The 17,455-nt window shown below is 42.6% G+C and overlaps 1 protein-coding gene across 1 annotated transcript in view; it reads right to left on the bottom strand.

The window, feature by feature from the left end:
- The window catches only part of BSPRY (B-box and SPRY domain containing), a 38,684-nt gene that overhangs the window by 10,469 nt on the left and 10,760 nt on the right, over positions 1-17,455 (bottom strand). Inside the window, exons 2-3 of the mRNA XM_082264020.1 lie at positions 6,451-6,549; positions 4,618-4,848 (exon numbers count right to left, since the gene is read on the bottom strand). Coding sequence (XP_082120146.1) covers positions 4,618-4,848; positions 6,451-6,549 — 330 coding nt within the window. The remainder of the gene's footprint in view (positions 1-4,617; positions 4,849-6,450; positions 6,550-17,455) is intronic.

The raw sequence follows: 17,455 nt of genomic DNA on the forward strand, positions 1-17,455 counted from the left end.
CAGCTACAGTATATACTGTAGCTGCTGACTTTTAATTTTTTTGGGGGGGAGGCGGAACTCCACTTTAAATCTTGTGCTGCAATCTCCAGGTGAAGTGTCGGCTCACCTCCATAATTAACCCACTAGGGGTCTATGGCAATATTAAGACAGATAATCACTGCCATCCACTCACTAGATAACTCCACAGTCCTTGGCAATACTCCAAATTAGCACATGTGGAAACAAAAAAAGACAATCTCCAATGGTGCAGTACCCAAAGGTTTAGGAAGCAATAAGAGAGATCCCAGCTTCAAGTATTAAACTTACATTTATTAAATTAAAATAAAGCTTAAAAAAACAATTCCGACATTGATCACATGAATAGCGTCAAACCTGCCCACCGCTTGGTACCTCTACGCGTTACGCCACATCCATCATGGCTTCAACTGGTGGAGAAAACCGAGTGGTGTAGGTGGGGGCTTTATATACTATCTATATCTTTAATAGTGCCTAAAATGATTGCCTATCACGCATCCTTTCACACGGGCTTTCCGCCCGGCGGACTCCGTTTTGGTCAGCAGGGATCAATCCGCCGATCCCCACTGAGCAGGCAGATGACAGCAACGTCTGTGCTGAGATGGACCTTTCAGATCCCCGCTCCCCTCTATGGGAGATCAGATGATAACGGACCACCTGTCGGATAGCAGCGGACATGTCACCGCTGACATCCGCCCGCTCCACAGAGGTGAATGGAGCGTCCAATCAGGTCCGCCTGAAAAACTGACAGGTGGACCTGATCGGAAAGCCAGTGTGAAAGGACCCTAATGTGACTGAACTGATGAAATAAACAGTCCGCATGTGTGAAAGAGGCCTTAAAGAGCACCTGTCATTTCAGATCCATCATGGCAGCGCCTGTTAGCGGGTATCCACTCACCTGCTGCCACCACGTCCCTCACATTGTTGTGTCACTGCAACATCTCCAGCCGTCAAATTAAAGTGAATGGGACTGTCGGTGAGTCAACGGCGGGTCAGGGGAAGAGCCTTTTTACTAGTGATTTAAATCATGATTTAAATCAACTTGATTTTATTCAAATCCATCCTGAAAGTAACCTTAAACATAAGGGTGCCTCTCCAGCGGAATATAGGTTTTCATATTATAACTCACTATGACAGTCTCCCTTCAATTGCCTTGTCATGTAGCAGCAGACACAACCTGCTGATCTCTCACACACATGCAATAAATCAATAATCTGGTCACAAGTGCCTTTTATAGCTGTCACTACTCATCCCAACAGGGAAGGTCAGTTTAGAACATTCAGATAACATCAATGGCTCACTGGGTCATTTTGAGCTAAAAATACCCCCGGGACAGTCAGGGCTAGTACATTCCACAATGGATAGCCTCTGAACTGTCCCGGGTCGCACTTACCTGTAAGAAGAAATACTTACCTTGAAAATTTCTTCTCCAGCGCTGCCATCTCAGTTGTGGGCAGCTGAAGCCGCAGCGTCCCTCTTCGTGTCCTCTTCGATGACGTTGGAGTCCCACAATGCACTGCACCGGCCCCGCTCGTCACTTCCGGTGCAGGCGCGTCATCCCTGCACAGATTCTGGGCATGCCCAGAAGCTGTTCAGCAGTGAATGCCGCGCCTGCACCAGAAGTGACGAGCGGGGCCGGTGCAGGCGCATTGACTCCTGGGAGCGATGATGTTCAGCTCCCAGGAATCATCGCAAACCGGAAGAGACGGCGCGGGCTGCGGCCGCAGAGGGAGGAAGTGGAAGGAAGGTGAGTATATTTTCTTCTATAAGGTAAGTGACCAAAAAAAAAAAAAAATCGCCAGTATCCATTTTTCTTTAAGGTTGCCCTCAGCAAGCGGATGGCCCAAAATCGATTTTTTAGATTTTGAGGCCGGAACTCCGCTTTAACCACTTACCGCATATCAACGTACCGGTACGTCGGCTGACTTTGCGGGGTTATACCGGGATGATGTTTCTAGCTAGAGACACCATCCCGGTACCGTGGTTTGAAGCCGATGGTCGGCTTTCCGTCGGTAACGACCGATGCGGCTCGGGAGCCTAGGGGAGTGTTTTCTAACTGTGGGGGGAGGGACTTGTGAAATGATTATAGAGACCTGTGATCCTATATAGAAGGGTCACAGGCACTCTGTGATCATTTCAGAGAGAACAATGGTCAGCTGTGATTACAACTGCTGACCGTTCTCTCTCAGCGGAGAACGATCGCGAGTGTAAATGTAAAAACTATTGCACTCTTTTGGTGGTATTTGATCACCACTGGGTCATTTATTTTTTGCCCTATAAGCGAAAAAAGACCGATAAAAAAAAAAAAAAACAATTTTGCGCGGCAAAAATAATGTTTCATTTATGTAGAGCAGGCATGTCCAACCTGCGGCCCGGGGGCCGCATGCGGCCCAGAACCGCAGGCAATGCGGCCCACTGCCCCCTGTCAATTTTTATTTTTTTTGCTGGGGAGGAAGAAAGTCGGGGGCATGGCCACAGCGGCTTCCAACTAACTGTAAGCAGAGGCTGCCTCGGAAGGGATCATCCTCTAGTTGTGTTAAATTAGTGCTGGGGGGGGCAGCAGCGCGGGAAGGGCGCGGCGGTGTTTTATTACTTATATACCTTAACTATAGTATATATTTTATATGCAGCCCGAGAAAATTTCTCTACACTCAATGTGGCCCAGAGAAGCCAAAAGGTTGGACACCCATGATGTAGAGCTTTGCATGACCGTGCAGTTGTCAGTAAAGTAATGCAGTGCCGTATAGAAAACAGCCTGGTGTCGGTAAGGGGGGTAAATCTTCTGGAGGTCAAGTGGTTAAAGTAACCAAAATGCCCTCTATTATTATTATTATACAGGATTTATATAGCGCCGACAGTTTGTGCAGTGCTTTACAACATAAAGGCAGACAGAACAGTTACAAAAATGTTTACTCAGTGAGAAACGCAGCAGAGCCTTCTTATATCTAAAGTTAGAGCTAAAGGCCCGTACACACGTACCGATCGTCGGCATACAAACGTCGGCGGACGAAAGATCTGCCGATTGTACGCTTGTTAGTATGATGCCTCCGACAGCCGTCAGCGCACATTCTGCCGACAAGAGTCTGTCTTGCAAGCATTAAACTTTTTGTATGCCGACACCAGAGCGGCCGATTGTTCGCCAGTCAGTACAGAATTCGGACGACAGACCGCAGATTTGCAAGACTGGGCATGCTCAGAAAAGAAAAAACACAGGGAAAGTTAACCATTACATGACATCACTTCTGCAGTCGGCTGTAGTCGGCGGACAAAATTCTTGTGCTGTCTTTGCACTTTTCAACAGACACCGACAGCCCAGGGACAAAAGACGGCCGATCGTTCGCTGACGATCGGTACGTGTGTACGGGCCTTTAGAGAACAGTTCACTCCAGTGCAGAGCAACAAAGTGAAAACTTGGCTATAGATTCATGTAATTGAACCATTCAATACGATACATTCTCACAGCTTGGAGCTTCTGTGAGTCATGAGCAGGCATTGCGAAAGCTCCCAGGAGCTTCTTGTTTTGACACCCAGGGCCACTGGGTAGTACAGCCAGTCCTCTTGTACAGGGCCCGGCCCTATCGGCTTAACAGGGGGGCCTGGGCATCTTTTTAGTTAATTTCTGCAAAATAACAAACAGGGCTTTCTAACACCCTGTAGGAGCAGAAATCTCACTATGATCAAATAATTTGGAGGCTAGAGGAGAGGTATGGGGTCTAATAGACCCCAGATCTCTCTATAAAGAGGACCCGCCATGGCTCATTCTATTACATGTTAAAAGCCAGGACAGGGGAGGGGCCAGGGGTGGGGTCAAGGGCGGATGGAAGGGGCCCCAAAAAGGTAGGCTGTACGGGGCCCAATGATTTCTAACAGCAGCCCTGTTGACACCCATGCAGAGATGTATAGTAACTAAGTAGAACTACTTCACTACTCTGTACTTAAGTACCGAAAGGCGGTATCTGTACTTTCCTAGAGTAGAATTTTTTTCTCCTACTTCCACTTTTACTTCACTACATTTTTCCGATGATTTCAATACTTCTACTCCTATTTTTTTTTTTTGTGCTGCATAGTTACTCGTTACAATTATAAAAATTACCACTGCCAGAACAGTAGATGGCAGATTTCATGAAGCTCAAAACATGTGTATTATCAGCGCATATGAAAATAAATGCTACTGTATGTATAAATAAAAGCTGCATTTGAAATAATAAAAAACAATATGATGTTCAAACTTTTGACTTCTTTCTTTAATAACTACATAATACAGTACTTGTACTTTTGCTTTCAGTACTTGAGTAGCAATTTGTTTTTCAAAACTACTGGTACTTTTACTTTCAGTACTTGAGTAGCAAAATTTTTAAAAAACTACTTGCAATACTTAAGTACAAAAAATGTTGAATACTTTAGTACTTCTACTCAAGTGACTTTTTGATTGAGCACTTCCACTTCTACTCAAGTCACTTTTTGATCGAGCACTTGTACTTTTACTCAAGTATGGGTTTCGAGTACTTTATACAACTCTGCACCCATGTGTATAAAACCTAAATTCCCAGTATACAAAAGAAGGCAAGCGGCTTTCCCACCATAGAAAACACCTCCACTCACAATCAGACTGAGGTCGTCCATCTTGGTCAGCATATCCACCAGATAGTTCCTGATGCTGGACAGTTTTTTTGAAGACTCGGTCCAGTGGGCTTTCTGGGTGAGAATACCCTGCTGTACTCGCTCCTCCTCCGCGTGGACCTCCTCCAGCAGGCGCTGCTCCTCGTTCTCACACACATTGCGGATAAACATCAGGCGCTGGATGATCATTTCACGGGAGGCCCGGGCTTTGGTCTATAGAAGAGTAAGACAGAATGTAAGATATCGTAACCACTTCAATACAGGGCACTTTCACCCCCTTCCTGCCCAGGCGAATTTTCAGCTTTAAGCACTGTCACACTTTGACAATTGCGTGGTCATGCAACACTGTACTTAAAGGAAATTTTTATCATTTTTTTCCCCTACAAATAGAGATTTCTTTTGGTGGTATTTGATCACCACTGGGTTTTTTATTTTTTACTAAACAAATAAAAGAAAGACCGCAAATTTTGAAAAAAAAAAAAAAAAAAAAGGTTTTTCTTATTTTCTGTTATAAAATTTTGTAAATAAAGACGCTTTCTCCTTCACTGACGAGCAATGATAAGGCTACACTGACGGGCACTAATGAAGTGGCACTGATGATGAGGCACTAATATGCAGCACCGATGGATACTGATAGGCAGCACTGATGGGCAGTTATAGGTGGCATTGATAGGCACTGATAAGCGGTACTGATGGGTGGCACTGATTGGCATTCCTAATGGGCACTGATTGGCATGCTTGATAGCCACTGATTGGCATCCCTAGTGGGCATGGGTTGGCATCCCTGGTGGTTACGGGTTGGCATCCTTGATGGGTCTGCACTGATAATCAATGCTATGATTATCAGCGCAGACACCCCCCCCCCCTCCGTCAGGAGAGCCGCTGATCGGCACTCCTCCACTCGCACCTTGTCAGTGTGAATAGAGGAAAAGCAGATAAAAGGCACTTCCTGGTTACGATGTGACCAGCTGTGATTGGACACAGCTAATAACATGATAAAGAGCCTATGTCATAGGCTCTTTACCTGAATCAGAGATGCAGTGTTTCAGAGCAACACACCACACTACCGATCGTTGCACTGCACGCCCTTGTGGCTTATCCTGCTGGATGTTATATGACGCCCAGTCAAGATAATAGATCCACCCTGCAGCCGTCATTCTGCATACAGCAGGTGGCAAATGGTTAAAGCAGAACTAAAAAGCATTTGATCTCCTGCTCATTTTGTTCATTTGCCCACTAACAAAGCTAACTTTTTTGAAATGTGTTTTTCTGGATATTTTTGTTATTCTGTCTCTCACTGTTAAAATAAACCTACTATTTAAATTATAGACTGGTCATTTCTTTGTCAAATGTACTAAATCGGCACGGGATCAAATACTTTTTTCCCTCACTGTACATGTACAGAATTAAGAAAGATGAAAGCCCAATCAAAACTTTTCCCTAGTTCAGGATAGAGCAGGGGGTGGTTAGATTCTCTGCCAGTGTCCTCACTCAGGACATTTTTTTCCTCACTTCCTGTTCCAGAGACACAGCAGGAAGTGAAAGGAAACCATCCTAAAGTGAGACTTTCCATATTAGATTGATGTCATTGGAGTGTCTCTAATGGGAGATTTTCCTCTCTATTCTGGTGACAGTAGACAGATTTCGGTGTTCACCAGGACAAAAAGGGAAGGTATATCTTCCAAACGGATACCCAAAACCTGACAGATGTTCAACCCTTCCCTGGTCTATCCAAGCAGAAAAAAAGGATTTTAACTTTGTATATAAACATATAAATGGGGACTCATTCTGCAAAAAAAAAAAAAACATTATTACCGACACACGTGGTATCTTTGATGGCAAGGCGTCTGCGAGATACTTCTCGATCCCAGCTGTCTGCAGCTGCAGCTTCTCACACTGGTCGACAATCTTGTTCTAAAAAAAAAAAAAAATCTTTAGTAATGCTGTAGTGAAGATTTATATAGGCATCATGCTTCCCTAGTCAATAAAGCCAGTTTCATAAAGACATGCCATTTGTACAAGTTATGTTTTTTTTTGGAGGCAGCATATGGTCTGTTTTTTATGAAAAATGTATTTCCAGCCTGTACTGACCACTAACTCAAAGAAAAGATGGTTTCATGTTTTTCTCAACTGTAAAGAGCCTTCTTACTCCAAGTTGAAAAAAGTGGCCTGGACGTTAAGCAGGAAAATCCTCCGGTGGTTAAAATCACTGCTCCTGAAAACACGAACGTTTTTAAAAAAAATGTTTGCATTGGTACATGTCCCCCAGGGCAGTACCCGGACCCCCATACCCCTTTTATGGCCAATTACTTGCATATAAGCCTGCAAAATGGGGACTTTTGATTTTTCTTGTTCCGCTCCTATAGACTTCAGTGGGGTCCGTCGTTCATGAGTTCTGCTGCGAACCGAACAGAGGGGTGTTCGGCCCATGTCTACTGCTGATCTTGCCAGTAACACTTTCTGTCTTATGGTTTCTGCACTCTGGATGAGGTAATAAAGCAGACACCTTTAAACAGCAGCAGTGTCAGTGTGGGGAGAGGGTAGTGTTGGATGTACTACTAAATTTAGATGGACTGGACTTATAAATTGAAGCTGAACTCCAGGTAACATTTTTTTATAAGCAGTTACTGCAAACAGTATTTTTTTTTTAAATAAAGGTTTTACATAAATTTATAAAAGGTATTTTTTATAAACACCCCTGTCAGTGGCAAATGGTTTCACTACCTAACTGCCATTTTTGCTAAGCAGCTTGTTTTAGCAAAAGTGGAAGTTTAAAAATAACTGACTGGATGGATCAACAGGTTAAAGGTATTGGCTAGTGCATTCCAACAGGGAAAACATTTAAAAGAGCTAAAATAAACCCTGGGTGGCTAAACTCCAATTTAAACATGCATATAAAAAGAAAAACTTGGCAGCAATCCAACATTACAAAGAATGCAATAAGAAATGTAAGAGCGAAATCAAGGCGGCTAAGATAGAACACAAAAGGCCCATAGCAGAAGAGAGTGAGAAAACCCCAAGAGATTCTTTAAGTATATACAGTAAATAGTAACAAAGTGAGGCCAGAACATATTGGCCCCATAAGGGACGACAGAGGGAATCTGGCTATAAAGGACAAAGAGAAGCGAAGGTTCTAAATAAATTCTTCTCCTTAGTCTTCACAAAAGAATTGGGGGGATACAGTAACCTAGACTGTAATGTTAAAATAAATAACATGTCACAGGAAGCACCCTTATGGTTAACAGAAGACTCAGAACTAGACTTGAAAAACTTGACATAAATAAGTCACTGGGACCAGATGGCTTACACCCGAGGGTCCTTAAAAAAACTCAGCTAGGTGATAGCTAGACCATAGTTCCTAATTTTTTTTGGATAGTTTACTGACGGGAAAGGTACCAGCTGATTGGAGAAAAGCCAACGTGGTACCAATATTTAAAAAAGGGCCGAGATACAGTATATCCCTGGGAATTACAGGCCGGTTAGTCTAACATCAATAGTGTGCAACATATTGGAGGGGATGACAAGGGACTATTTACAATACTTTAGTAATGAAAATGTTATTATTAGTAGTAATCAGCATGGATTCATAAAAAATCGCTCTTGACGAACCAATCTATTAACCTTTTATGAAGAAGTGAGCTGCCATCTAGATAAAGGAAGGCCTGTGGATATGATATATCTGGAATTTGCAAAGGCATTTGATACAGTTCCCCACAAACGTTTACTGTACAAACTAAGGTACGTAGGTATGGACCATAGGGTGAGTACCTGGATTAAAAGCTGGCTTCAGGGGCAAGTCCAAAGGGTGGTGATAAATGGGGAGTACGCGGAAGGGTCTGGGTTGGAAAGTGGGGTCCCCCATGGATCTGTCCTGGGACCAATCCTGTTTAATTTATTCATAAACGACCTAGAGGATGGGATAAACAGCTCAATCTCTGTATTTGCAGACAATAGTAAATTAAGGAGGGCAATAACTTCTACGTAGGATGTGGAAACCTTACAAGAAGACCTGAACAAAATAATGGGGTGGGCATTCACATGGAAAATTAGGTTTACTGTTGGAAAATGTAAGGTAATGCATTTGGGTGCCAGAAATATGAACGCAAGTTACTCAGTAGGGGGAGAGCCTTTGGGGGAATCTAAAATGGAAAAGGACCTGGGGGTCCTAGTAGACGACAAGCTCAGCAATGGCATGCAATGCCAAGCTGCTGCAAGCAAAGCCAACAGAATATTGGCATGTATAAAAAAGGAGATTCACTCCAGAGATAAAACTATAATGCTCCCTCTACAAGACTCTGGTCCAGCTGCATCTCGAGTATGCCGTCCAGTTCTGGGCATCGGTCCTCAGGAAGGATGTGCTGGAACTGGAGAGAGGCTAGAGAAGGGCAACAAAGCTAATAAAGGGAACGGAGGACTTCACCTATGAGGAAAGACTATAATCATTGAACTTATTCTCTCTGGAGAGGAGATGCTTGAGAGGGGATATGATATCAATGCACAAATACCATACTGGCGACCCTAGCATAGATACTAAAATTTTTAGGGAAAGGGAATAAAAAAGGACTTGCAGCCATTCATTAAAATTAGAAGAGAAGCAGTTTAACCTTAAACTGCGTAAAGGGTTCTATACTGTCAGAGCGGTAAGGATGAGGAATTCTCTTCCACAAGCAGTGGTATCAGCAGGTAGCATAGATCATTTAAAAAAACTATTAGATGGAAACCTTAACAACCACAACAAACAGGGATATACAATGTACTATTGACAGCACACACATATTTATCATAGCTTGAACTGGATGGACTGGTGTCTTTTTACAATCTCACTATCTATGTAACTATGTAAAATAAAATAAAAAAACAAAAGTAAAAAAAAGAAGACGAATACAGCCTCCACATATAAGGATTGGTAAGCTGCAATATTATACATTCTTTTTTTTGGGTTTAACACCGCTTTAAAGAATCTTCTGCATCAGATACACTTCCAGGTGTGTCGGTTGCCTGGTCGCCCATTGCGCTTTGTGCTTTTTTTGTTGGGACAGTTTATCACTTCTGTTTCCTGTAGTGACTTAGTGGACTTCTGATTGAACCAAAGAGAGCAGCAGGGGAGAAAGACATCCGAAAATGCGTTGACTGCACAAGATTTTTTTGCCATTTGAGATAGCAAAGATGGTAGTATTCTTGATCTTCCATTGCAGGAGGCATAAGGAACAGAAATATCAATGGAAAAAGGAGAGAAACTGTGAAAGAAAAAAGGAGAGAAGGAAAAAAAAGGGAAGTGGAAAGGAAAGAGGAAGAAAAAGAGGAAAGAAAAAAGGGGAAGAGGGAAGAAAAGTAAAGTGGAAGGGAAAGAGGAAAACAAATAGGATGAAAGTGAGAAAGGGAAAGAGGAAAGAAAAGAAGAAGAGATAGTGTAATAAAAAGGAGTAAAAGGAAAACAAAAGAGAAAAGGAAGAGAAAGTAAATTAAAAGGGAATGAGAAAAGGAAAGAGGAAAAGAAAAAAGACGAGAGGTAAAGGAAGAGAAAGAGAAAAGAAAAGTGAAGGGGAAGAGGAAAGAAAAAAGAAAGTAGGTAGGAAAGGAAAGAAAAGAGGAAGAGATACAGGAATGAAAAGAGAAAGGGGAAAGGGAAAAGGAAAGTAAGGAGGAATGGAAAGAAGAAGGAAAAGAGGATGAAATTGAGAAAGGGAAAGAAAAGAAAAGAGGGAGAGATACAGGAATGGAAACAGTATAGGAAAAGGGAAAAGGAAAGTAAAGAGGAACGGAAAGAGAAAGGGGAAAGGGAAAAAGGAAAGTAAAGAGGAATGGAAAGAGGAAGGGAAAGAGGATGATATCGAGAAAGAGAAAAGAAAAGAGGGAGATATACAGGAATGGAAAGAGGATAGGAAAAGGGAAATAAAGAGGAACGGAAAGAGGAAGGGAAAGAGGATGATATTGAGAAAGGGAAAAAGAAAAGAAAAAGAGGAAGAGAAAGAGTAATGGAAAGAGGAAAGGTGAAGAAAGAGGAAAGGAAAATGGAGAGAAAGAGGAAAGAAAAATGAGGGAAAGAAGAAATAATAGGAAAGGAGATAAAAAAAGTAAAGGAGAAAAGAAAAGGAAAAGAAAGAGGAAAGAAAAATGAAGGTGAAGAGGAAAGAAAAAAAGGAGATAGGAAAGGAAAGAAAAGAGGAAGAGAGGAAGGAAGGAAAACAGAAAGTAAAAAGGAATGGAAAGAGGAAAGGAAACTAAAATGGAAAAAGGAAAGCAATTTCTGACATAAACGTATCCACCCCCTTTCAGACTTTTTTTTCCTTGCTCCATCTCTCATTCCCTCGCATCCAGTTTATCTCATCCCTCTGGTTTCATGTCTTCTCCATATTCTCACCAGGCTAGTTATTCTGGCCACTCTGCTTTTTTTTCTCCTTTGTTTTTTTTGGAAATCCTTTCTATTCGTACAAAACCTGTATAATGTGTTGGACAGGGTCATTTTGTAAGTTGTGACAATTCCACCGTGTTATCTAGGTTTGTCATTACTGGAAAGGGATATAGCTCTGTGCAGATCATTTTCTTTAATCTGTTTCTTTCCAAAAATGATTAATTATTACATTTATTAAAAAGAGCATGAAAATTTTGGTCAATCTCAGCAAACAATACTGGTTACAACTGAAGGAACTGTATCTGTCAATAGCATACTGTATAACCCATGAGCAACCTATTATGGGGACAGATAGCTAAGCCATAACAGTTACATGCGTCCTAAGCAGGGTGTGAGTAACTTATATATATATATATATATATACCTATTTATAACATAATAGAAGGAACTCTAAAGGGAAAACTCAAATAAGGACAAAGCCATGTTTGTGTATGTGTTAGCAGGTAATTTACAGCAACCTGTTTAACTTTGTGGACCTCTTCTAACCCTACACCAATGTAACTGGGGAAGAAGTACATCAGACCAACAGTGGCCTAAAAGTAACACCAGTATCTCAGACAGAAATAGTAGAAAGCAAATAGAACAGGAAAAGAAGAAAAGTGTGGTGGAGGGGGGGGGGGGGGTGGAGAACAAAGCCAAAGAAAAGGAGTAAGTACACCCACTATGTGTTATACCAAAAACCCTCCGCCCAGATTAGAAGGTGTCCTGAAAGGTATTTTATCCAGGGATCCCATGTTTTCTTGAAATAGGCTAGCTTATCCTGGAGAATGGCCACCATTTGCTCATTGATCATGATTCACATCAATTTGGCTTTCAAAAGGTCAAAGGGGATTGTGAGGGACTTCCAGGTTCATGCAATAGAAATCCTGGCTGTGGTTGAAATAAATGTGATCAGGAGTTTCACTTGTCCCGGAATGCCCTACACCGGTTTCCCCAGAAGGGCCTGCTGTGGGATCTTGGTTAGATTCAGTTGGGTGAGGGAATAGATAAACATAAATGTGTGGATCCAAAACCGCCTCATTTGGCTGCATGTCCACCAGGTATGGAGGACTGTTCTCTCCTGACTGCAGCCACGAAACTGGAGGAGGCCCCCGGGACAGAGGATGCCCAACGGGCTGGTACTAAATATCACAGCAGAAAAATTTTATAATTTGCCTCGATCAGAGACGTTCTTTATTTTTTTTTAATCTACTTTTGCTGAAGGAGCTGGGTGGAAAATTGTCAATTAAATAGCACTTGCACCCAATCTGGTATTCTGAGAGCCAACGGTGCTGACTTTCCTAATAAAACAGCTGTCAGGGGAGATTCTGCCATCTGCACTGATTAGCCTGGGGGTTGAACAAGAGAAATCTTAACATGTATGGCCAATTTTAATCAGGACTACAGTTCCTCTATGATAGATGTGAGCAGGTAGGCATTTTTTGGTTGGGGAGACGTGCAATAAAACATACCTATCTGCCTGCTCACAGCGATCCCCAGTTTGTAGATTGGAGCGTTAGGAGCGTGGGAGCGTGGGAGATGAGTATCTTCCCTTTAGTTCCGCTTAAAAACCTACAGGTATAATTGTTTACATATAATCTTTGCACAGCATGTGACAATACTGTGGATAAGGATCTCATTTTCAAATGAGCAACAATTATTTCTAACCAAGTCCAATGAGAATTACAGACACATGGCTAAAATAACGACTCCTTCAAATCCCGGTGTTAAAGCTTTGTGACTTAAAACCTTTTGCTCTTCCCATGTTGTTCTTGAAGTAAAGCATTATGCTGGGTGGACTTTTGTGATAATTTACACATATGCACAGCATGTATGCAAATGATGACAGATCTACCTCCGAAAGTGCCCTTTTCCAGGGATATGACGTTCATAATGTATATACAGTATAGAAAAAAGGAAACTTAACCAGTTCAGCTCTATGGGCGTACTATGTACATTCAAAAAGTGAACCTTTGATCACGAGCTGATCACAAGATCATACAGCCGGTCGCACAGTAACCCCCCCCCTCTTCTTCTGCCGGTGGCCCACCCTCCTTCTGTGGTTCCCGGGATGTCCTGTGTTTAATGATGCCCGGGGAACACATACGCCAGCGGGGAGAGAGACTGCAGTTAGACCGAGGTAAATCCATGCCTTAATCTCACATGCAAACATTGAAACCGGAAGTGATGTCACTTCGGTTTCATATGCACCATTTCCTGGCCAGTACAGCCAGGGGACACATCTGTGCTTGGTTACATGGCGTGAAGGGGCAGGGGAGACATTGGGGGTCTATTAGACCCCTAATGTCTCCATAAAGAGTATCTGTCACCTGCCCAATGCTATCACATAGGGGTTTATTAACCCCATGTGATAGCAATCATGTAATAATAAAAGAAAATAAATAAGGTAAAAAAAAAAAAATAAACATAATAAAATAATAAAATAAAAAAAAAAAAACCCCGTTGCCCCGCACACCTGTGCAAACGCAAATGCAAGCCCAGGTAGCGTACATGTATGTAAATCATTTTTGTCTATATTGCAGGCGCACACAATTTTAAAACATGGAATGTTAGGTATCTATTTACTTGATGCAACCTCATCTTTTAAATTGTAACCAAAAATGGGTATTATATGGCGTGATTTCGCACTATAGTTCATTTTATTATATTTTTTCTGGAATTTCTAAATTTCATTTAATAAACAGTTGCGCAAATATCACGTAAAACAAAAATGTGCAACCATCGACCTTTTTATTCTACAGGACCTTTGCTTTTAGAAAATATAGAATGTTTTGGGGGTTTATGTGACTGTATTGCTAAAAATTAGGATTTTTACATGTTTGCGACATAGAAAAAAAATTGCACATATGGTATCTCACAAAAGTTAGTACACCCCCCACATTTTTGTAAATATTTTATTATATCTTTTATGTGACAACACTGAAGAAATTACACTTTGCTACAATGTAAAGTAGTGAGTGTACAGCTTGTATAACAGTGTAAATTTGCTGTCCCCTCAAAATAACTCAACACACAGCCATTAATGTCTAATCCGCTGGCAACAAAAGTGAGTACACCCCTAAGTGAAAATGTCGAAATTGTGCCCAAAGTGTCAATATTTTGTGTGGCCACCATTATTTTCCAGCACTGCCTTGATCCTCTTAGGCATGGAGTTCACAAGAGCTTCACAGGTTGCCACTGGAGTCCTTTTCCACTCCTCCATGACGACATCACGGAGCTGGTGGATGTTAGAGACCTTGCGCTCCTCCACCCTCTGTTTGAGGATGCTCCATAGATGCTCAATAGAGTTTAGGTCTGGAGACATGCTTGGCCAGTTCATCACCTTTACCCTCAGCTTCTTTAGCAAGGAAGTGGTGGTCTTGGAGGTGAGTTTGGGGTCATTATCATGTTGGAATACTGCCCTGCGGCCCAGTCTCCACAAGAAGGGAATCATGCTCTGCCTCAGTATGTCACATTATATGTTGACATTCATGGTTCCCTCAATGAACTGTAGCTCCCCAGTGCCTGCAGCACTCATGCAGCTCCAGACCATGACACTCCCACCACCATGCTTGACTGTAGGCAAGACACACTTGTCTTTGTACTCCTTACCTGGTTGCCGCCACACATGCTTGACACCATCTGAACCAAATAAGTTTATCTTGGTCTCATCAGATCACAGGACATGGTTCTAGTAATCCATGTCCTTAGTCTGATTGTCTTCAGAAAACTGTTTGTGGGCTTTCTTGGGCATCATCTTTAGAAGAGGCTTCCTTCTGGAATGACAGCCATGCAGACCAATTTGATGTAGTGTGCGGCGTATGGTCTGAGCACTGATAGGCTGACCCCCCACCCCTTCAACCTCTGCAGCAACGCTGGCAGCACTCATATGTCTATTTCTCAAAGACAACCTCTAGATATGAAGCTGAGTACGTGAACTCAACCTCTTTGGTTGACCTTGGCGATGCCTGTTCTGAGTGAAACCTGTCCTGTTAAACTGCTGTATGGTCTTGACCACCGTGCTGCAGCTCAGTTTCAGGGTCTTGGCAATCTATTTATAGCCTAGGTCATCTTTATGTAGAGTAACAATTATTTTTTTCAGATCCTCAGATAGTTTTGCCATAAGGTGCCATGTTGAACTTCCAGTGATCAGTATTAGAGAGAGTAAAAGCAATAACACCAAATTTAACACACCTACTCCGCATTCACACCTGAGACCTTGTAACACTAACGAGTCGCCTGACACCGGGGTGGGAAAATGGCTAATTGGGCCCAATTTGGACATTTTCACTTAGGGGTGTACTCACTTTTGTTGCCAGCAGTTTAGACATTAATGGCTGTGTGTTATTTTAAAGGGGACAGCTAATTTACACTGTTATACAAGCTGTACACTCACTACTTTACATTGTAGCAAAGTGTCATTTCTTCAGTGTTGTCACATGAAAAGATATAATAAAATATTTACAAAAATGTGAGGGGTGTACTCATTTTTGTGAGATACTGTATGCAATATGTAATTTCTTTCAAACAAGCAAAATATGATTTGTTGCATCTCTAGCGTGAGATTTTCATTTGCTGTCAGTTGAATATTTACACATTATAACGAGATTGTCAGTAAATCAGTATTTGTGGAACTGGTCAACCAAATAATCACTCTGGACTCTTATTAACATCAACCTTTGAACTTTGAAATGACAGAAATGTTCTCTTTTTTGTAGTTTATTACATGAAATAGATACCCACCAAACCACCAAGGAGAGGCTTCTACAGTAACCTAACTCCCTAAGTACTCCTTGGTATGAACAATGGGAGCCAAGAATGTCGGGAGGTTATAAAGAGAGTATTGTGCACGGCCCAGTGGTAGAGAATGCTGTATTGTGATCTTCCTCTACAATCCAGAACCTTTTTCCTCCATGCTGAGTGTTTATCTGGTTGGACAGGATCCTTTCGACATTCCAAAATGAAATATCAAGTCTCCTCTGAGACATGCACACCATTCACAGGTGAAACCAAAATCTCTGCTGCTCCATGTATGCAACGGGCAATAATGGGAAATTAGAGTGTATTCTCACCAGACACCTAGTTTGGGTTCTAATTAGGCCTTGTTCACATGGGCATTCTACAGTGTACACCCATGCGGGGGCCATGTTTACCTGCACAGGGATATACAGGTGTTCTGTGCATCCCCATGAAGAAAGTCCCATTGATGTCTATTGGGATACAGTCACTGCAGGAACAAAGCCGCTGTGACATCACCGGGTGACCCAGCCCTTTTCTGACATCATCAACCCAGCATGCCCCTGGCCAATGATGTCACAATGGGGCAGGGTCTCCTTCCTTGCCTGACCTGCCAGGCTGCATGCTCGGATAACGGTCTGGTATGGATTTCTGGGGGGCCCCACGCCATTTCTTTCTTAGATTTTGGCATGGGGGGTTCCCTTCAAAATCCATGCCAGACCTTAAGGACTTGGTATGGATTGGGGGTGGGGGGTGGGGGGAATCATACGCCGCTTTTCCCCAACTTTTGAAGTGTCGGCAATTGTCTTTCAAAACAGCGACAACCCCGCAGACAGCTGATGACTCATTGGTTGTTAGGGACATGGCAGTCACCCTCTCCTTAACAACCATGTTGTTAATGATGCTGGCGGTTGCCGGTTCTTCAAATATCGCATGCCGGGACCACTGCTTATTTACCTCATTTTTTTTTTTTTGTGAATTGACTTTCACTCCTGTTTTATGCTGTATTTACCAAGCGTTTTTGCTTTATGCGGTAAATACCGCATAAAGCAGTAATGAATTGACATTTGCAGGTTTGCATGAGTATTTGGGAAAACACCTAAATACCCCATGTGATCTGGATCTGTGAATGAAGCCCAATGTCTGTATTTGGGGCAGTGAACCCGTACCTGCACAGATGTCACATGGGGAGCAGCGGCTGTGTCCGTGCAGCCTCTGTGTCCCAATAGAAATCAATGGGACTGCCTGTACGGGATGAATAGAACACCTGTGCATCCCCGTGCGGGTAAACATGGCCCTTGCATGGGTGTGCACTGTAGTACGCTTGTGTAAACTAGGCCTTGCAGTGTGCACCTTAAACTAACCTCTCTAGCCCTGTAAAGAAGAAATCAGTAAACGTACCTTTTTGAAGCCGATCCGACCTGATCCCACGCTGAGCTGTTAGCCGCGGCTTCGCTGTGAAAGCGGGTGCAGAGGACACATCCGTCAACGGAAGCCTCATAGTAAGTCTATGGGTGACGTCACTCCCCATTCATTTCACAGCCGTTGTCAGCTGTGCCCTCTACAGAGCTTCCCCGCTGGAGATCGGTCGTATCGGCTTCAGAAAAAGGTATGTATACTGATTTCTTCTTTACAGGGCTAGATAGGTTAGTGTTAGATCGTGGGGGTCTATAGATGCAGGGATTTTAGTTT

The sequence above is a fragment of the Pelophylax lessonae genome (genome assembly GCF_965119305.1).
Source record: "Pelophylax lessonae genome assembly, chromosome: 7".
Classification (NCBI taxonomy): domain Eukaryota; kingdom Metazoa; phylum Chordata; class Amphibia; order Anura; family Ranidae; genus Pelophylax; species Pelophylax lessonae.